At 54.3% G+C, this 21,281-nt stretch overlaps 1 protein-coding gene across 10 annotated transcripts in view; it reads left to right on the top strand.

The window, feature by feature from the left end:
* The window catches only part of PPP1R12B (protein phosphatase 1 regulatory subunit 12B), a 135,265-nt gene extending 116,800 nt beyond the window's left edge, over positions 1-18,465 (top strand). For 5 of the 10 annotated variants that reach the window (XM_074564396.1, XM_074564400.1, XM_074564402.1 and 2 more), the window contains 6 exons: positions 1,839-1,855; positions 2,342-2,489; positions 3,533-3,637; positions 3,888-3,941; positions 5,315-5,365; positions 15,024-18,465. In XM_074564396.1, coding sequence (XP_074420497.1) covers positions 1,839-1,855; positions 2,342-2,489; positions 3,533-3,637; positions 3,888-3,941; positions 5,315-5,365; positions 15,024-15,110 — 462 coding nt within the window. In that variant the 3' untranslated portion in view covers positions 15,111-18,465. Of the gene's footprint in view, positions 1-1,838; positions 1,856-2,341; positions 2,490-3,532; positions 3,638-3,887; positions 3,942-5,314; positions 5,366-5,715; positions 5,757-10,817; positions 10,999-15,023 lie in introns of all 10 variants that reach the window. The other 5 variants (XM_074564394.1, XM_074564399.1, XM_074564401.1 and 2 more) reach the window with 2 other exon arrangements.
* The last annotated feature ends 2,816 nt before the right edge of the window (positions 18,466-21,281 follow it).

Below are 21,281 nucleotides of genomic sequence, written 5' to 3'. Positions count from 1 at the left end.
TCGCGGAGGTGCAGCCATGGTGGGAACCGTCCGCTGCCTCCCTCGGGTGGTTCCCCACCCGTGGGATGCAAAGAAGGCTTTTGGTGCATGGAGAGCGGGTAAGAGCAAGTGGCCCAGGACCCATGCCAGCACCGGGACGGGCTCCTGGAGCTTTGGTGACCGTCCCTGCAGCAGGGGGCTGGCACCCAGAGCTGTCCCGGGAGCCGGGGGTGGCCCTGCGGGCGCAGCTCTAGGAAGAACATCCTAATTAATAGCAGGGTTTGCTCGTTCTTTTGAGCTTGGCATGTAGCAGCTCTGGCTGAGCGTGTTGTCCATCTGCGAGGCTTCAAATGTGCCGGGATCCTTCAGTTTGTTTCTTTTGTACTGCTCAAATCCCTGTGTCCCACACCGGAGGGCTGCGCTGCAGAGCGGGGATTGCCGCTTCCTCAGGGAGGCTCCTGTCTTGGATCGGGATTGGGGATGAGGGTTACATTAGGGCCGGCTGAATTAAAAATGTAATAATACACAATAAGTGGCCGAGTCCCTGCGTCCTGCCGAGCGGAGGGCGGCGATGCCGGCCGGGGACTGACCCCTGGGGTGCTCCGGCTTTGAGCGGAGACTGCAGGTTCGCTCCTCTGCCCTCCATGGTTCTCCATGGAACGGGGCGACTTAATTCCACCGTCTGTGGTGCGTGTGCTCCCAGACACCGGCCCAGTAATGGTGGGCATCGCCTGGGTGCCGGGCGGGAGCAGGGGGGTGAAGTCTCCCCTCCCACCAGGCAGCAGATCTGCAGCCAGCCAGGCGTCCTGCTCTAGCTTTAGTGGTGGATCTCTGCGGAGCAAACTCCAACACGGCCATGGCTGGGCACTAAAAGCCTGACCCCTCGTCTTCTCTGTGGTGTCCTCCTCCTTGTGTTCGCTCTCGCACTTATTAGAAAGGGCCTCGGGAAATAGCTGGTAGCGCCTGCAGGTGGTTTGTGCTCACTCGGAGAAACGCCGCCGCTAATGAACCTAGCAGGGGAATATCGGGGTCAACTTCCAGGTCTTGAAAAAGAGTTCCACCGCACCCGGAATTTGGGTGAGTGTCGGCCAGACAGAGAGAAACCTCGCAGGAGGAGGCGGTGGCAGTCGGGGCGGTGCGTCCTGCAGGACGCCTCTGCCGTTACCACCGATTCGGCCCTTGTGGGCTGCAGCAGAGGCAGCGCTGGAGGGGTACAGGGGGGTTTGGCTATTGATGGGGAAAGAAGAACCTAACACGGGCTGCAACCAACACGTCCACCTGTCTGGGTGGTGTAAGGCCCCTCTCCTTTCCTCGTGCGGCTCCTGCTGTGTATCATCTTGCCGCGGTGGAGCTTTTCTTCGTGGGGGAGGTACTTGCCCGTGGAGAAAAAGTACCGTCTGGGATTTCCCGAAGTCCAACACAAATGCGCAGCGAGCCCTGCGTATCATGGCCCGTTAATCCCTCTCGCCCACATCGTGCATAGGACAGTGAACGAAGTCGGGAAGAATGATTCGATTTGAAAAGGGAAACAATAGATGAGGTTCGGTTCAAAGGAATGGATTTCAGTTCTGGAAAGCAGGATTTGAAGAACAAGGTTCAGCCGTTTTTAGGTTAGCAAAAGAAAGGAAATCTGAAATGCTTCAGAGAAGCTGAAGTAGTTGAAGAGATTCAGACGAGGGTTGGTGATTCCCAGTTTGGGCGTGGGGAGTCATGGTGGTGAGCTGCTTGTGAGCCCGGTGCTGGTGTCGGAGGTAGGAAGTGACTGCTGTGTGGTAGCTCTGCAGTTCTTGGATTGAGCCTTTAATTGCCTCGTTATTAATTCCTTTTTTCTTTCTTTTTTTTTTTTTTCCCCCCTTCAGCATGAAAGACTGTCCAGGTAAGAATTCTGGTTTTTTAGAGGTTTTTTTCTGTTTAATATGTATTGACAGCGTATTTTTCTATGGCTTTGGGGATTCCCTGTGCTTCAACCCAACAGCGTCAGCTGAAGCTGGCGCTGGCCCTTTGCTTCTCACCTTGGCCGGGCTGCTGGGCCCCTCTGCTTTCAGACCTCGCTCCCCAAATTGTCTAACAGCCGCTCTGCCAAGAGGACAACCCCTCTGTGCCCTGTGAGAACTGGAGCCCACGAGAGCTCCATGGGACGTTACTCCCCGGTTGGGGGTTGGGCTGATACCAACTGGGTCTTTCCCAGTTTAAAAGCGGTGGGGGCTGCCTGGCCGTCGCGGCGATGCCCCGCTGCGGGGTGGGAGCCGGGGGTGGTCTCAGCCGTCCCAAACCACGGCCTCGCGTCCCGACGGGTCGGGCTGATGCTGGCTGTCCCAAAGCACCAGCGGCTCCACCGTGCTGGGTCTTCACTGCCGTTTAGGTTGGAAGCCGCTACGAACCCCACCACCAGCGACTCCTCCTACAGCGACCGTGCCTCCAGCCGCTCCAGTGCCTACACCCGCAGGGAGAACCGGTTAGCCGCCCTCAGCAGCAGGGCAGAAGAGGAGACTAACAGGGACTATAAAAAAGTAGGATTTTTTCCATGTATTATTGCCACCGCGTGCACCTCACGAGTTGCCTGTTGGTGCAGAAACCTGCACGGGGGGTCTTTGGAAAGCAAGAGAAAAGGTTTAGTTTCATTTTCTCTGTTGCCATTGGTTTTGGAAGTCACACCAGCCCTTTTTCCAACGCATCCGCCCTTCAGAGGGTCGGAAAAGGACCAGGGGTGAAAGGAGACCGTGCAAAATCAGGTATCGGGGGCAGGGGGCAGAGGAGTCAGGCTGGAGAAGCGCTGGGGGAATCTTGAAAGGAGCAAGAGAAGATACTGCTGAGCGTGCCGCCATGGCTCCGGCATGCATAGCCCCACGGGATCAATTTTGGTGCTATAACATTCCAGAATTATTTTTTCTATCATCTCTGAAGCTTTCGATGTAATCCTTGAAAGGCAGTAAGGCGGCCTGCCGCGCACGGCTACGGTCAGCGCGAAGACCGTATGAAAAGTTCAACGGGGTGAGACGCCCTTAGTTCCGACGCGCCCGTGCTGCTGGAAGGCCTGGCATGGCCAGCAGCACCCTGAAGAGGCAGGCAGCATGCCCGCTGCGTCCTCCTAGAGGGGTGGAAATTCTGCTGGTTTGAAGGAAGTGAAGGCAAAAAGCCCCTTTTGGAGCGGCCTGAAATTGTCCTTTTGTCTCCTCCTCTTCAAACTCAGCGCACACAAGAGCAGCTGGGGTGGGGGGAGCTCGGCAGAATCGCAGATACAGCGCGCACAACGCGGTGCTTTATTACGCTTGGTGGTTTACCTAAATTAAAAACATCCCTTTGCTCTGCCTCTTGGCTGTGTTTAAACACCCTACAAAATTAAACAGCTGTTTTCTTACTCCATGTGAATTATGAAAAGGCAAGTAAAGCTTCCAAACTACTTCTGTTCGCCCTTCTTTAATATCCTGAGACGGGGGAGCGAAGCAATCCCCGCGGCTGCCTCCGCCCGGTGCCGAGGACGCGCGGCTGCGGCAGGACGGGGTCAGAACGAAGAGCCGCCTGGTGAATTGCCATCTTTGGGTTCCTATTTCAGTTATATGAAAGCGCCCTGTCTGAAAATCAAAAGCTGAAGTCAAAACTGCAGGAAGCCCAGCTTGAGTTGGCCGACATCAAATCAAAGTTGGAAAAAGCTGCCCAGGTAAGGCGCAAACGGGAGAAAGTGAGCCCTGACGCATGACAAACCGGTGCGTGTTCCAGCACGGGGAAGGATTTAGCTCTTGGGAGGGAGGGTGCTACGGAGGAGACGGTTATTTTTCACAGGAATAAGTGGGTGATTCTGTAAAGACTGCTGCTTCTCCGCGCTGTGATCTGTAGGCTGTCCAGGCCTTTGTGCAGCCCCCTGTGAATGCCTCTCGGTTTTAATAGCTTTCTATTTTTAATTTCCATAGCAGAAACAGGAGAAAACTTCTGACCGGTCCAGCATGCTGGAGATGGAGAAAAGGGTACGTGTCTCTGCCCTCTTCTGAGTCGCGGTCTTTGCCTCGTGTTGCTCCGCAGGGCATAGTAATTTCTTGACGGAAAGTGTTAATTAAAAGATAAGTTATATTTTTGCCTCGTGGAGCAGTGCGCAGTGATAATTGTGTTTTGACCTTTTCACTCTGCTCTCTCTGCAAATCATCTTAGTTCTGATTTCTTTGTTACGGGAAGCTGCAGACCAACAAATTGTATTGCATCATGCTAAGAGACTTCATGCTTTAAAATAATCTCCATCCTTATAAATAAAGACTGTTTGAGGATGGTGGGGGGAAACGAGGCAAAACACTAATTGGGTTGTGATTATCCTTGAAATCTGACTGTTTGAGTGCTCCTTCCTCTTAACGGAAGAGTCGGATTCATGCAGTAAGCTAAGCTGCCCGGGCAGTGGCTGGCTAAATCTCTGCCGTAAGTGACCGTAGCTTCGGTCAGATCAGAAGGGACCCGAGGAGATGAGTAGCGCATCCCAGCAGAGTCAACTGGGTTAGTCAGGGCTTCATCCCATGGTTTCATGAAGAACTCTTGAGCGTTGGGTTTCCACAGCTGCAGCCCCTTCTTCCAGTTCTTAACTATCCTCATCGTGATTTTTTTTTTTCCTTACATCTGCTCAGAACCTCCCCTCCTTCAGCTGATGGCCGTTACCACCCATTCTGCCCCCAGTAACCACCAGTGGTTAATTAAAGCTGGAACCTGGCTCCAGTTTCTCAGTAACATCTACTTACATGTTGGAGGGTCACCTAAAGTGGAGGTTCCTCTGAAAGTGTTTCATCTCCTGAATTTTCAGGAGCTTTGCTGGGTGGTCAAACCAAGTGTTTCAATTCAATTCCTACTATGAAAGACCTTAATTATTTATGTGTAAACACTTCCCGGGATTTGCCAACTGTAGTCTGGAGAAGGTGACGTTCAGAAGCAGAATTTCCAGGCACCTTTCCCTGTTCACTGTTTCGTATTTGGCGGGCTCGGTGAGTCTTCTCGTTGCCTCCTTTAGCGGAGTGTGGTTAAATCCATGGCTTCGCCTGCAGAGCTCGAGGTCACGTCGCGTCAGGAATTCCTGAAAACTGGGACCGCTGAAGGTGGGGGGATGGTTGATGGTTTCACTGAAGGGGTGTGAGAAGGCTCAGGATCTGCCACAACGGGCCCAGCACAAAGCGCCTGCTGGTTTCCCGGCTGCCCTGTCCCCTCTGATCCACTCCCGGTTGTAACCTGTGCGTTGCTTTGGGATTATTTTCAGTGAATGCTCCTGCAGAAATACAAGACTCTTATTTTTCTTTCAAAGAAAGCGTACTGTAAGTTTTTCTTTTAAATCCTTGTGACCATCTTTGTTATGAATCCTTGCAAACAGGAGAAGCGAGCCCTGGAGCGGAAACTCTCGGAAATGGAAGAGGAGATGAAGGTAGGAAATAATCCGTTCACTCTGTCTATCCCGGTTTTCATGCTTTGTATTAACGTCTTTTTGGGGACTGCCACCCAGGAGTAGGATATTAAAGGTGTGCACGGGAAGGGACTCGTGTTACCTCTGAGCGTGTTCCTTTAAGCAGTCAGAACTTTAACGGCCACGTTCTCCAAACATGAAATACTAATAAAAACTGCCCAATTATCATTCACCTGACTGCACCGTATGCGTAATTTGTTATGCTGTTCGATCCGAGAACGGTGAAAGCTGTTCTCCTTAAATGCTTTCCCAAACTAACCTTTTGTGGCATCCGTGAGTTTCAGTGTGCTGATCCTCTGTGCTCTGAATAGTCTGCAGCCCGAGCTAAGCCGCAGCGGTTCTCTCCGGATGGGTAAGAAGACAGAGCTGGCTTTTTGAGATCACGCACACTGGCCCAGGAAAAAAAACCACAGAGTGATTGTGTTTCTGTACTCCCTTCCTAAAGCATGTTACTGGAAGGCTGGGGCAGCCCGGAATAGATTTCAGCCAAGTGGAATTTGCTTCCCGATGAAATGTGCAGCATGGCTTACTGTCACCCGACCTCCGCCACCGACCGCTCCTTCGCCTTCTCTCTCTCGTGGCGCGGCTTCGAAGGATGGTTCTCCTCCTGCCGTGGCTTGGACGCCCTGCGAGCACGGGGCTGGCGGGGAGCACCGCAGAGCAAGAAGTACACCTAAAACTTCACACTCCTTTTGCGGCGGTGCATCATTTTACGCTCTATTTTAATGCTCGTATTCACAGAATGCCCCCCTTTGCTCTGTGCCCCGCGCTTTCACTCCCTTTGAGCATGACCCAGGTGGGACCAAGCTGCTTTAAGAAGGAAGGAGCCGATCTGAGAGCCGTGAGCTCTCCCGGCGCTCTGCACTGATGGAAACGATTTTCTCCCACCCTGGAGGAGGTTCCAACTTTATGTTTCTATTTGAAGCTTCATGTATTTACCGGGCGCGCATCTTTGAAGGGACCCGTTGGTTCGTGCTGCGTCTTCTACTGCAATAAGTAGCAGAACAATTTGGTGGAGTCATGCTGAAAAGGCTCTCTTGTTCTCGCGCAGAGGAGAAAATAAGTGTGGATGCGCTAGCCAGAAGGGGAAGGAGAAAGGAGTGCATATGCCTAAATTCCAAAGTCTATTCACTGAACGGGGAGCAGCCTTTAACTCCAGAGACACCTTCCTGTAATGACAGAAATATGACCCTCAAGAAGATGCAGACAGGAGTGGTTTGTGTCGTTTCTTCTGCCTCTGCAGCTCACTCTGCAAACCAGCTCAGTCCCTGGAGTGAAAAGACAAATTGGTGGCCTCTAGTGGCCTGTCGGTTTCGAAACTTGTGTATTGGTTCGGAAAACAATTAATGAAAGAAAGTGCCTGTAGGAACTGTTGGACACCCCCAGAGCGCCTCTGGTTGGGGTGGTCCGGAGCTGCAGAGGCCAAGGTGGTGCAAACGGAGAAGCGCCGCTGGAAGTTTGACATGTTCTTACATTGCCCCGAGAGACGGGAGCTAAAGGAGCCTGTGGTCTAACCGAGGATGAGCTGTTGGGTCCTCGAGACGGTACTTACTCTTTGCTCTCTGCTGCCGTCTGGCTGCACTGATCAACCAAAGTGGCCTTTTGTGGGTAGAATAAATAGACATGAAATTTGAAAGTATCTCTTCTAAGGTGCTATTACGTTTCCACTAGTTTTTGCCAAAACTCAATCATGTGGTGAGTACCGGAGTGCAGTGACGTGGCTTTTTTGACAGCCACTCGATAAAAAGGAGTATAAAACCTCTGAAGATAAAACGGTTGAACTGGAGGAGCACTTCCCGTGGCCACTCTCGTGGTGCCTTAAAGCGGGAGAGTCAGCCCGGCGGTGTTTGCCTAAATGCGATAACCTCCGCGGAGCGGCTGAGTTAATCCCGAAGCGTGGAAGTCGAGCCAGGAAAAGCAATCCAGTCATTCTGGTTAGACTTTCGTTCCTGCTGCTTGCGCTAGTTGTCGAGCAGAATCAGAAGGAATAAACGACTTCAGCGAATCCACCGGTTTCCTTTAACGTGGAGAGCAGCAAGGGGAAACAACCAGAGGTGCCGGGTTACTGGGTCTCGGGTAACACTGCTGGTTTGGGATTCTTCCCACTGGGATTTGAGCTGAACCGGTCCAGCGTGGCTCACCTCCAGCTTTTTGATCCTGGGGTGTCTGTGTCCAGTTCTGCACATCAGACATCCCGGCCAGGGCTCTCCTCTTCGTCCAGCTGAATTCTTAGGAAGAGGAGACACCGCAGCGGTCGCAGGACGGTCCCGGGTTTCTGTGAGGCTGTGCTTGAGGGAACGAGCTTTGTTCTTTCATGAGTTTAACCCCTGCTAACGAAGCAATCAAGAAATCATAGGATCATAGAATCTTCATGGTTGGAAAGGACCTTTGAGATCATCAAGTCCAACCAAACAACCTACAGTCTCTGCCACTAGAGCATGCCCTGAAGTGCCATATCTAGATGTTTCTTAAACACCTCTAGGGATGGTGACTCAACCCCCTCCCTGGGCAGGCTGTTCCAGTACCTGGCCACTCTTTCAGTGGTCAGGAGTGGTCTTTCAGTGGTCACTCTTTCAATGGAGAGGAGCAGGACAAAGTCAGTAATCTCAAGAACGCTGTGGTGCCCCAGCTGCTCCTGCAGAGCTGCTCTCGCGAAGGTGACGGAGCGGAGCAGCGTTTTCCTGAGTGCCTGCGGAATCTGACTGGAGATACAGCAACTTGGCCGAGGAAGGAGAAAGAAAATTAGCATTTGTGCTGAACTGGATTCGATGCCAAGTGCCTGAGGTCCCAACTTAACACAGCAATTTTTCTTGAAGGTCACAGAAGCTTCTTTCTTCTGTAGCAGCACTGCACCTCCTGGCTTTGTACCTTGTGCATGCTGTGGGCATTTTTATTTCCCCTAGCGTTGCAGGCACAAAATCCTTTAACTGAAGGCAGGTAGAGCTGAACTGAGAGACCTGCTGTCGGTCAGCCAAGTATCAAGCAGAGTGATAAGCAATCGCAGCGGGATCGTCCAGATTCTGGTCTTCGCCCTTGGCTTCAGTCCCAGCTTCCCGGCCTTTGCTAGGTTTCGTGGGTAAATGGAAGGCTGTCCTACCTGCAGCACACGCACGTTTTTCACCCGAGTGATCCTTTTTATCGGCTGTGGCAGCGTCCTGAGGCTGAGCTGCGTCTTACCGTGCCAAGCTGAGGTTTCGTGCTATATTGGTGTGGAAACATAAAGGTGGTCTCTAAAACGATCACAAACGTTTCCATCTTGCGTAGCACGGCACCCCCTGCCGCGTCGGTTTGACATTTTCTGCCGGGCGGGTGCCCAGCTGTGTTCCCTGTGATGAAACAGAGGACGTTTATTATCTGTGGTACCACCAAAAGAAATTACGGTATGATCCATCCTCTGGCGGCTCCCAGCTGTGATTTGTCACAGGACAGACGTGTGATGTCCCTCTGTGGCCTCACCGAGGATGAGCCGGCACAGCTCGGGGGGGTTAGGTGATGGGTGAGATTTGGTGAGAGGGGACCTCGCTGCCGAGATGTCCCTGGAGCTCTCCTGCGGGCTCTGTCTCAGGACCTGTTGACTTACCTGGTGTCAGAATTGGTGTAGTCCAAGTAGCTGGAGCTGCTTTGTCAGTTTGGTGCTGGGGGGGGGGGTCCAAACCCTGTCCTTTGCTGGCTCCCTGCACTCACCTGCCTGGATTCCACTGGTTTTGCAAAGCTTTTGGACTGTTGGTATCTTGATTCCTTAACAGGGAGCAGAGGTGGAGCTTTTGGGTAATTAGAGTCAAGCTGATGGACGGGGGGCTACACAAAATACTTCTTTTTATACAGGAATGAGCCCTTGGACAAAATGTCCTGGGACGCAGCAGGTTCCTTGCCAACTGGAGCCAGCTCCGTGTCATGCAAGCTGGGTGGAAGTTCACGCAAGTTCCTTGTGTCACGGTAGATTTGCCCGTGCAGCTTCTGGTTAAGGACAGACGGTGACATCCCTTTGAGCACTTTCTGCTGATTAAATGGCAGAAGGAATCCCCTCCCCGGTAGACCCTTCCCTCCGTCTCCTCCCTGCCCTCACGAGTAGGAGGACACAGGGAAGAGCTTTGGTTGGTTTGCGGACAGGACGGGCGTTGCTTTGGTTCTGGGCTGGGATTTTTTCACTTGAACTTAAAACTGCTCTTCTTGCAGCTGTTTCCCTTCCTGCCTTGCCCTGCCCGGTGTCTGTGCTCCCTCCACCCCGGAGCGGGGTTTCCCGTTCCCGTCTCCCCGCTGCTGGAGGAGCTGTCGGGAGGCAGGAGGACGGGACGCGGCTCGGAAAGCAGCTCCGCAGCTCTCGGCATCTCCGGGCCCCCGCGCTTGGCATAAACGCCCGGCATATACGGTTTTGCTTTGGCATCACCCGGAAAAATGTCATCCTTATACAAGGAATGGTGATGTCCGCATGGCTTTTACCATTTTCCTATTTTGCCGTCCTCGTTGCTTTTATGTTCCGTACCTCCCGGTTGCTGCTGTACCTGTGCTCGCCCCGCTTTGGGGCTCGATGTCTGCACCGTCCTTTGCCCGCTTGTTTCTGTCGTAACCAAGAATGCCGTGTGTTCTCACGCGCCTCCCGCGTAAGACGCTGTCACTCAAACTCCTTTCGTTAAAGGGAGCGGTTTAAGGTTCTGACTTCTCCGCCTCTGGAGATCAGAGAGAAATTGAGCCCCGTGACGGAGAAAAGAGAAATCTGGGCAGGGATGAAAAAGCCCCACACGCCCCAGACCTTTTGGCAGGACTGAAGCCTGAGCAGAGCCAAGGGCCACCGTCCAGGCGCCGCAGGGAGGAGGGATGCCAGCAGACACGGTGCGCGTCTCCGTGGGCTGCTGTGGGACAGTGACGCTTTGCAGGTGCTTCAGCCTTTGCCTTTAAAATCTGCCGTGAAGCTCCAGTCACTGTTTGCTACACAGGACCACGGTAGCTGTTAGAGATACGTGAAGAAAAGGAGTTTTAAAGAAATTCTGAGTCGCCAGCAGTGTTTTCAAAGCCCGTGCGGGCGGTAAGTCAATGGTGGTGGTTCTCACGGTAGTTCCGAAGTCCAGGGGCTGTGTGCTTGGGCAGCTCACCGTCTCGGTAAGCTAAAATATAACCTGCGAGAGGCTGTCCTGCTTTGTGGTGGGAAATTTGATCTTCAAAAGGCTTCGGGGCTGCCTAGAGAAAGGGATGGTTCCCAAAACATCCTCAGCGTGTTTAAGGCTTTCTCCATATGCGTCTGAGCTGCTGCCCATCCAGCGCTCACTGCTACTAATTTTTCTTTTATTCTCTTTTTTCTTTTTACTGCTTGGGGACTAAATTCACGTTTCTGTGCCCTTTTTGTCTTCGTGGTGTGTTCTCTCTGTATTTTTTTTTATTTTTTTTTTCTTTTGTCCGCTCCTCTCACTCTCTGCAGAATCTCCACCAGCTCAAACAGATTCACACTCTGAGGCAGATGAATGAGCAACTGCTGGCTGAAAACAGGGCTCTGACCCGGGTCGTAGCCAGACTTTCTCTGCCTGCCAAGCCCTCCGAATCAGAGGAGCTGTAGCTGCTTTCCCTCCGGCTCATCTCGCCTCCCTCTTCCACTCTTCCAGGCAGGTCTCCGCTCCCTTGGCCGGGCTGTCCCCCCCACCTCGCCTCCTTGCTCCCGAGGGCGCCTGATGCAGCTTGTGGCTCAAAAGCAGCATGTGGCAAAGGAAAAGCCAAAAAGCATGGTGTTACTGCCCGGCTGGAGGCTCTGTTCGGTCCTGCTGACTTTTGCTGTGCTTGGCAGGCGACGCCGCCCTCGCCATTCTAACGACCGCGTCGGGGGCTTGCCTTCTCCTTGCGGATGGAGTCCGTGTCTCCCGTCATCCTGGAGAGAACTAGGAGTCAGCCAGGAGGGAACTAAGAGGACGGGCTCCCTGCTGTGCTGGGAAGGTGTAGAGTTGGGTGGATGGCACCAGGGTGGCTACTGATGGACCAGCTGCTTCTCCGTGGCTTAACGCTGGCCAGTGGCTTGGAGGGTGGCTCGTCAGTGCCGGGGGTCAGCCAGCAGCCCCCTCCCCATCGCCTTACCTCGAAACAGGTGGTTTGTGCGATGTGTCTGTTCATAATGTAATTCTTTTTTAATTGGGCTTGGTTCAGTAAGAAGCCGGCACCCAGCAAAGAAGATCATCCGAAGGCAGAATGAACAATGTGATGCATTTCTAGGGGTGTTATGAAAAGCGCACATTTTGGACAGGAAGGTGATTTTTAGAAAACCTACAACTGGGCAGCCCTCAGCAGGTTTTCTTGGTCGCTTGAGGAAAGAGAACAAGCTCCTTCCCGCATTTTAAAGCGCCTGAGTTCAGTTTTGGAGCCTGAGTTCGCGGGCTGCAGCACCCCCTCTGCCTCCTGCCCTCAGCTCCAGCGCAGCCGCGGGGACCCACCACACGCGCATCCTTTTTTCGTCTTCTGTTTTAAATTCAGTGCAGCGCAATTAGTGTTTGAAATCCAAGGACAAGCCTTCCAAAGGCTGTGCCCTCACACATCACACAGTTAAATTACATCATTCCTTGCTACTTCATTGGTTCGGCGCTAAAATAAAGCTGTAAATGCTTCTTTCTTAGGGCCCTACTTGTCTTTTGCAGGTTAGTAGGGATATTCGGGTCCCTTCAGACATAGCTATTTTTTTTTTTAAAAAAGGAAGAAGCAGTATGCTCTCGTGGGCTGGAAGTGGCACTAAGGCATAAAAAAATCTATTCTTAGCACACAAATTATACCAAGGCTGATTAACCGTAGTAACAAACTAACCAGGGGAATTGTGGCTTCCCCTTTCCGGGAGTCTCAGTTCAAGCCCACGTGCGGATCGCAGGGGGATGGTTGGTGTTATCTGGCCGGAATTGTGCAGATGGTCAGATTAAATGATCTCACCGTCTTTCTGGTTTAAATCTGCGAAAAGTATTCTCGGCCCTGTCACTGACTCATTCCTTCTCACAAGCGGTGAGTTGAAGTCATTCTCCTTCCCGACGTGCTTTGACATCTGAGAGGGAAAATTGAGTAAAACTATTTCCAGACTCGGGGAAATAATGTTTCACAAACTGTAAGTCACCGGTGTTTCTTCTGCTCCTAGGAAATACCCACGTTATCGCTTTCCGCCCGCTGGCCCCGCTCTGCTCTGCCGCTTCCCGGCTCGCCTGTAGGTCTGCGGTTGGCTGCTGGTGGCCGGGCTGGAGGAGCCGCAGCTCCGCGAGCTCTGCTGAGGGTTTTTCAGCTCCTTTAGTAGGTCTAACGGAGGATGTTGCTGGTACCTGCAAACCTTGTCTCACCGGTGTCTGTAGATATCACAGCGATACAGTAATGTCACTGTTGGACAGATTTACCGTGCTCTTGCAGCAGTGGTGCTTTTCAAAGAATCTCATTTTCCAAAATCCACGTAATTTCTGAAGTCTCCCCTTCTCCGGTGTCACAGGTAACACCCAGCACCGCTGCTCGGGCCAGCCTCTAGCCCAAAACTCACTTTACGCCAACGCTGCGTCGTGGTCGGTGTCACCGTCCCCCGTGGCCGTGCCACATCCCTCCTTACCCTTCCCAATTAGGCACTGACGAACCTTCAGGGTTCAGGCCCCGCGTGACCAGCCCGCTTCACCTGCAGTTCGTTTTACCCGACTCAAGGCTTCTTTGCTCCGAAGTGGGGAATGCCCTTGGCCTGGGAGGAATGGAGTGTTGTCAGATGGATTTTTAGTTTTCAGGAAGCTTCACTGGGAATGGATGGAGTAGGGTCACAGCCGGGAAACTTTTCGAGAAGCGCTTGCTTTACACGTATTTCTTCCTTTTTGAATAAATCCCCAAAATTGCATGCGTGCAAGGCGTTGCCACCGTCAGAGCTCCCAGTTTGCTGTAGAACCGGGCTGGTTGCTCCCTGCTGTGGCCTCTGGGAACCTGTGACAGATTGTCTCTACCAAAGCAAGTGGCAGAACTTCCTACCAGCGCCTCATTGCAGGGATGGACACGCTCCAGACGGCAAGGCCACCCCAAGCGGTGACGTAGAGAGGACGGGGACTGTCCGTCGCAGACCCCAGTAGGTGGTCGACCTGCCGCAGTGTGCCGGACCGGGAGGCACCGTGCGTGTTGTGGGTGTCAGATGAAGCTCAGGAGGCAGCGGAGGAGCGCGGAGTGAGACGGCGAGTGCTCGCCCCGTTTCTCTGGGCTCCTGAGCACTTTGGTGGTGGGCGATGCCTCTCGTTTGGCCGTGAGAAATTGCATAAAGAGGCATGACTGCTCTTCTGGTGACAGCCCTGTCGTGGAGGTGTCGCTGTCGCGCCACCGCAGGGTCCAGTGAGACACTTGTAAGCATCATCAGCCGAAGCTCTGGCCAGCCCATCACACAGTTTTACTCATTCCCCAATATCTCGCCATGCTGCACTTCTCCTCCTCCTCCTCTGTCTTGCAAAACCTCCCATGGAGCATCCCCCACCAGCGCCAGCGGGGACGGGCGTGTTGGGAGGAGGGAATTGCTCCCACGGAGCGGTGGGAGCTGGTGTCCCCCCCGGGACCGGCCCGCGTTTGGCAGCGGCGGCGGCCGTGGAGGGGCTGCAGATGCGAGGACCGGGCAGGAGGTGGTGGTCAGAGCCGAAACTCCAGCTTAGGAGGAGGGAGAAGGTTTCGTGGGGATTTTGAATTTTGGGGGGGAATTCCTCTGAGATCTGCCTTGGCGGAGAGATGTCATCGCTGAGCTCATACCGGTGCCGTTCGTGCCTGCGTGTCCCCGCTCCGCCCTGGCGTGTTCAGCCGGCTCCGGGGCTGGTCGCCCTCGGGGGTGCTGGCACCCGTGGGGTGAGTTACACCCTCTGACACCCGGGACGGGAGCACGGGGTCTCCTTCCCGTCCCCAAACGGCGGGGAACGCTCCCCTGAAGGTCACCCGCCTGCACGGTGGGAAGCAAGGGGAGTCGGGAGGGTTTTTGTGCCGATGAGAAATGCTGGAAAGGTCTTGTTGAAGCTGTTTCTTCCTCTATTTCTAATTAAAAGGCTTTTGTCTGTGCTGCAGTCCCTGGTTGAGCTCCAGCATTAACCACTGGGCACCAAGGAGGTAGCTCAGGATGTTCTGCCAGTCCCCTGGCCGTGGCATGCGCGTGTTCGTTAAACATCTGTCAGGTCCCAAAGAGATTTGGGTTTGTTCTAACAAGATTTTGCAAGCCAGGCTTGGTCCAGTCCTGAGCGAGAATTCCAGACCTTTGTTTTCCCCTCTAGTCCTGGCAAAATGGAAAAAAACAAATGAGACAAAACAGCTTTACGCTTTTCTGCGGAGCCCTAATTAGCCGCTGGGAACAGGTTTGGGATGAAAGAGCTCAGAAAAGGGTCTTGCCCTCCCAGCCTGGTCCTGACCTGGTGCTGGGGCCGTGGCAACGCTTCTCACCACGGCCTTTCCCGGCTCCGGGGGCTCCCTGGCTCTTTGCAGTGCTCGTGTCGCCTCTCGGCCCCTCCGCCCCTGATGCCCGGTTTGTAAAAATCCTGGAGACAATGACAGAGAAATTACTGACATTGAGAATGCGCTGGGCGGAGGGGATGCGGCGTCCCTGCTGCTCCCTCCGAGCCGCAGGGCTCGTCCAGCCGGCAGCGCCGAGCCGTGATCCCACCTTGTCTTTGTCTCTCCGCAGATTTTGACAGAGCTGAAGTCGGACAACCAAAGGCTGAAGGACGAGAACGGAGCCCTCATTCGTGTCATCAGCAAGCTCTCCAAATAGGAAGCCGGAGCAAAGGCAGGACGGAGAGGGGTGCCCTCCACAAGCTGCCGACCCCGCCACCAAGCCCTACCCCCGCTTTTCCTCCCGTCACGTACAGCAAGCGTTTCAGCCATGGGATCAACGTCACACCTGCCTTGCCCTGCCCTTTGCTGTACATTCCCTTTCTGCCCCTATTTCCCCCACAACACACCCCCCTGCCATTTTATTATTTTTAATTTAAGCACGCGTGGTGTCTCGGACGTTTTGTTCAAGGGAGAAGAGAAACGTGAGGACTGGGTTTGAGCTGCCAAAACTACTTCTTCCAGAAGCCCAGTGTTTGGAGTTGGACTCCCACCTGGAGTAGGTAGTGCCTACTTTAAAAAGTGACGCTTAAGGAACTCGTCTAGCACATCCAAGCCCTTCAACAGGCGGGAATGTGAGGATGGGCTGGGACTCTGAGGATGCACATCAACCCACCCGCAACGTGGGGCTCGGGTTCCAATGTGACGCTGAGAGCCACCAGGGCTGATTTCTGTAACAGGCTGACGACAGCTGCTTTGCACAGAGACCTCCTTCTCCTTTTGCCCCCGTAGACCGAGTCTTTTATTTAATACAAGATTTCGAACCTGTTCGGTAACATCAGCGCTGACTCTCGGCGTCAGACCCCGTGTCCCTCACCCTGCCTTTTCCTCCGCAGCCTGGGGGATTCGGTGTCACCTCGTGTCCTTCCAGGGCTCCTGTCTCCGTTAGTAGCACCTGCTAATTGCATCTGGACTCTTGCTCCTTGGGACAGGCTGTATCACAGGTACTTGCCAGGCTTTCTGAAGGACAAGCTCGAACCCCCGGAGACGCTCTGCTGCTTTCGCTGCAGATGAGCCTGAATCACCCCCGCGGGGAGCTGTGCCCACACCAGGAACCAGCCTCCCCGTCCTGACAGCCCTCTGGGACGCCTTCCTGCTCGCTTCACGAAGGCAGAGCCTTGCAGAGGAGTCTGGTCAGGTATTTTAGGTACCGGGCTTTGATTTGCAGCAGGAGGATGCCCAAGGGAAAGGCAGCACGGGTTTGTTTATGGAGAGAGGGAATGCCCGAGTTCGGTCCCACCCAGCCGGCTGCTGGGGAAGAAGCTCCCCGCAGCCGGTTCCAGGGCAGCGGAGCGTGAAGCGGTGATGGCTTGTCCTCCCACATGCCTTGGAAAGGTGTGGGTCCACCAGGGACACGAGGAGCTACCCCTGGGCACGCTGGTACCTGTGTCGCTGGGATGAAAGTCCTTTCATCTGTCAAAAGCTTGCAATAAGCCTTGACCTTGAAGGAAACCTCAAAAAAAAAAAAACCCTTCTTTAATGTTATACGTACTCAGAACAGTTTGAAATTGTTCTCTCTGTGGGCATTTAGACAGGGGCTCCTCTTCGTGCTGCGTGGTTTTGATGACAGCAGCAGCAACCTGTCGTCAGATCCACTGAGCTCCCCCTTAACAGGCTCCTCTCGAACGATACCTTCCCTCGGAGACTTCTTGCTGTGTCCAGACCCCTTTCCTATCTACATCCTTCCACGTCTGGCCTTTCGTTTCCCTTGTCCTTTGGCTTCCCTGTTCCGGCCAGCCGAGCGTTGCAGTCTCAGGCGCTGGACGTGGTGGTTGCCATGAAGTTCTACCTTCATTCCCGGCACCTCCGTTGACCGTGGGCTGGCGGCTCCTGCTGGGCTGGTCGGACTCTTTCCGCTATGAGAGGGATAATGAGATACTTGAACGTGAGCGGAATTCTTGGGCTTGCTCAACAGGGTAAAATTTATCTCTTATCAGCCAATCCTGGGGCTTTTTGGAACCTTTTACTGGTTAGTGCTTCAGAAAGTGTGTTTATTTTCCTCTCCCTTGGATTTTTTTCTTTGTTGGGTTTTTTTTTTCCCCTAATTCTCCATTTTTTTCCCCCTTCCCCTCCCCATCCTGCCTCTTCCCACCTCTCTAGCTCTTCTTAGAGCTGCCGGTTTGTCCCCAGGCAGCTCTAGACAGAGGTTCCTCTTCCACCGCTCTCCGGCCGGCGGAGTTGCTCCTGCTCGGCACGAGACGCTCTTTCTCCTGGTACGCTGAGGCCCTTCCTCTGCTGCTGCGCTTTGGGGAGGAAGAGACCAAAGCTGGTAACAGCAGCAGGGTTTCTGCAGCGCACTGCCTGAGCCGGGCATCCTTTTTATATTACTTTATTTTAACCCTGCTCTATTTAACAGCTTTAAGTCTTGAGATCCAGTCCATGCTTTCTCTGCACGCCGGTCCCACTTGGTGCACTCTTTATGTGAGTACTTCTGCGGTTCTTGATGTTTTTTCTCTTGGTGACCCACTCCTCGCTTCAGACTTGGGCTCTCAGCCCCAGGCAGGAGCCCGGTCCCTCCCGCGCCGCGCGGAGGAGAAGCACGTTCCCCCCCCCCCCCCCCGTTAGGGCTGCTGCCGTCCCAACGCCTGTGCCCGGGTCCAGCGGGATGAGGGGGGAGATTTCAGACCGAAAGCTCCTGTTGTTCTCTCGGGGCAGGTTCCGGGCAGCGGGAAGACGCCTGGTATCTGGTTTAGGCAGAGGGTTCAGCCCAATCTGACGAATCCACCCTGCACTGACGTTTTGCCCCTTCCTACCGGGACACTCATTGCGTTTTAGCCTAAGGAACAGTATGCAAAGGGTGCGGAAGGTTTAATTCCTCCGCGCAGCACCTTGCGAAGCCAAACCACTTTAGATGAAGTGTCTGCTTAGCACTGGATTGTCCCCTGACCTCTGGCAGGGGTAGAGGACCCACCACGTTTAGTCTTCGCCGACGACTAGCCAAAGCTGTGAGGATTCCGTGACGACGATGCAATTGCAAACCAAATTCTTGAGAAGGAATTTTTTTTAATTTTTTTTTTTTTTTTTGGTCTCACTTAACGCCTGACGTAACCAGTGCACGGAGGAGGTGACGAGTAGGACACCTCGCGCTCGGCGCTTGGGACGGAGAGCCAAGCGAGCAGTTTTTACAACGGATCCCTATTTGAACCAGAGCATTTGCCAGACGTGGTCTCCCTTGGAGAGCACAAGCTTTTTTTCTGAGCGATTGCTTGGGGTGAATTCATTTTTATTGCTTGGGGTGAACCCGCCTATCGTGGCTGCGAGTTTGATGATGGCTCTTTGTAAATAAACTCCTTGGAGAAGCAGGACTAGCTTACGAGATGAGGAGAGAATGTATTTTTATGCAACTTTTGAGTGGCCTTTCAAACCCTGAGATGAATGATTTGTTTTACTGGTTGTTGTTATATAGTATTATAAGTATTATGTGTTTGAAAGTTTGGGAATAATATTCACATCTATGATGCTTGTAAACACAACAGTATTTATAAATGAATAAAATAAGAGTTGATAAAATAGAAGCTTTGACTTTGCTTCCGTTGTTCTGGAGCTTGGGAGGCTGCTCTAAGTTCTTTAGCCTAAAATGCCCTGTTTCTCCCAAAACTTCCGTAGCACAACAGTACCAATCGTCTCTACAAGCAGAAATGCTCAGCAGGTGGTCGCTGTTGAGATGGAACTTCCCATGGGCAAGTTTGTGCCCATTGCCCCTTGTCCTGTCCCCGGGCACCACTGAGAAGAGCCTGGCCCCATCCTCCTGACACCCCCCCTTTCAGTATTTATCAGCGTTGATAAGGTCCCCCCTCAGCCGTCTTTTTTCCAGACTGAAGAGACCCAAATCCCTCAGCCTTTCTTCATCAGAGAGATGTTCCAGTCCCCTCAGCATCTTGGTGGCCCTTTGCTGTCCCCTCTCCCGCAGTTCCCTGGCCTTCTGCAACCGGGGAGCCCAGAACTGGCCCCAGTGCTCCAGCTGTGGCCTCCCCAGGGCAGAGCAGAGGGGGAGGATGAACCTCCCTCCACCTGCTGGCCACACTCTTCTTGATGCACCCAGGATGCCATTGGCCTTCTTGGCCACCAGGGCACATCGCTGGCTCATGGGCACCCTGTTGTCCCCCAGGACTCCCAGGACTCTTTCCACAGCGCTGCTCTCCAGCAGGTCACCCCCAACCTGTCCTGCTCGTCTAACCTTAGACGTTGAATGCTTAAGGTCTGAACCGCCGTGGGGCTCGGGCCCGTCTCCCGCCCTGGCCTTGAGCCCTGTGTTTGCCCTGCTCAGGAGCTCAGGCAGGACAAACCCGACGCAGAGACGCGGGCGCTGGTGCCACGTCTCGGAGCCTTTGTCCCACGTGGGGTTTCCAGAGTCCTCCGTGTATTTCGGTCTTTGGGGGCAGTTACTGCAGCTTGAGCTCTCCCCCTTAGGGCTTAGGGGCGTCCAGCACCTCTGCAAAGCAGGGCAGGACCCCAGCGTGAATACACGGACCCAGCTGTGGAAGTGGGGGGGTGAAGAATTGGTGGGGACCATTGATGTTGTCCCACCTGCACCCCACGTCTGGGCCCGCCACGCTCAGCCGGGCCACCAGGGCTGCCCAGAGACGTCCCCACCACGCGTGTGAGCACACTCGTGTCTCGGGGGGACCTGGGCCGTCACGGGGTTCCCCCCTGCACCCCCGTCCCTCCGTCGTCCCTGGGACCTGCCCCCCGCCACAGACACCACCCCCACCACCCCGCCCCGAGCCCCAGCAGCAAGACCAGGAGGGAACCGGGGCTCCTTTCAGCTCGTTTCTTTAATAAGGAGACAGATATCATTACAAAATAACCATTTAACGATAAGAGACGGAAACAACATTCCACACGAGAGGAAGGGGCTTTAAAAGCAGCTTCCCGCCGGAGCCGAGCGCTGCGGGGCCGGGACGGGCAGAGCGGGGCCGGGATGGGGGTCCTGGGCCTGGGACTCCCCCGGGAGCTGCTCCTCCCGCCCAGGTTTGGGGGGAAAAAGGAAAAGAAAGCCGAGCTTGTTGCCAAGCCCGGTGGATTCGCTTCCTTTTAACCCAGGAGACCAAAGCCGAGCGTCCCTGGGGCATGGCTGGGTTTGCACCTCAGTGCAGCCGGGAGAGGGGAATGCCCAAGAGGGGAATTTTCTTCTCCCCGAAACGGAATCCACCAGACTGGACACGGCAGAAATCACCCAAATCACTCCAAAAAGCCTTTTCACCACCAGATCTTCGCCGCCTCCCAGCCTTTCCATTGCAGAAATGTCACCAGCAGGTCGGCCCCCAGCATCTGTGCCCAGCTCTGCCCCGTCCCCTCGCCCGGCGGGACGGCGGCAACAGTGGCCACCGAGGCAGTGGCCGCTGTGGCTCGTCCTGGCAGCTGGGCTCCGCCGCTGAGCCCCACGAAACCAGGGGACGGACACACGGGGGAAGGGGGTCACGGCTCACCTGTGGGCCCGTCCCCGTGGGGTCCCGGCACACCGTGGTCTAATATGGCTTCTAAAGTTGCTCTGACGGTGAAATGCACCAACGCGACACAGGACGCTGAAGCCACGATGTTGCCGCTACCCGGCCATGGTATAAACGCAACAAGATACAGGAACAAGACACACATGGAAGTCACGGCTGCGTCGGTGACAGCTCACCCTCCGCTGGTGGGACTAGCTTGGCATGCTTTGCTTCTTGGCGTTATTTTCTTTTACAGGATTTTTTTTTTTTATTTTTTTTTTATTTATTTTGGGGAAAATACTCAGGGCGGCGGAGAGCACGCGGGCGATGAGTTTTGTTCGTCGCCGTCTCTGCCTCGCTGGAGAAACGCGGCCGGGACGGAGGGGCTGAGCGAGCGGGGCCGCGCTGGGCTGGAGCCATGCTGCTACTGCTACGGGGCTGCGGCTCATGCACTGCTCATGGCGCGTACAGCTACGTCTCCGTCTATTGTTCACTACACACAACTAAGGGCGGGACGGAGCGGCGGGGGGGGGTGGGGGGGGAGGGGGGTCAGAGGCAGCGCAGATGGCTTTAGTATGTTGGTTATTTTTCCCTTTTTTATTTAAAAAAAAAAAAAAAAAAAAAGGAAAAAATTAATTATGTGCTAAAGTCACAGTTTCTCCACCCCCGAGGCTTAAAGAGTCCGAATGGAACCAGCCGGGTGGGACCCTCGCTCCTGGTGAGACCCCGGGCGGTGCGGCGGGTGTGGGGGTATGGGGGTGCATGGGGGGGGGGGTGCATGGGGGAGGTACATGGGGGGGTGCATGAGGGGGTACATGGGGGAGGTACATGGGGGGGTGCATGGGGCATGCAGGGGAGGTGCATGGGGAGATGCGTGGTGGGGTACATGGGGGGGTGCATGG

The sequence above is a fragment of the Larus michahellis genome, chromosome 21, assembly GCF_964199755.1.
Source record: "Larus michahellis chromosome 21, bLarMic1.1, whole genome shotgun sequence".
NCBI classification, from domain to species: Eukaryota; Metazoa; Chordata; class Aves; order Charadriiformes; family Laridae; genus Larus; species Larus michahellis.
Note: the sequence above shows the minus strand (reverse complement) of the source record. Positions and strands in the feature narration are given on the sequence as shown.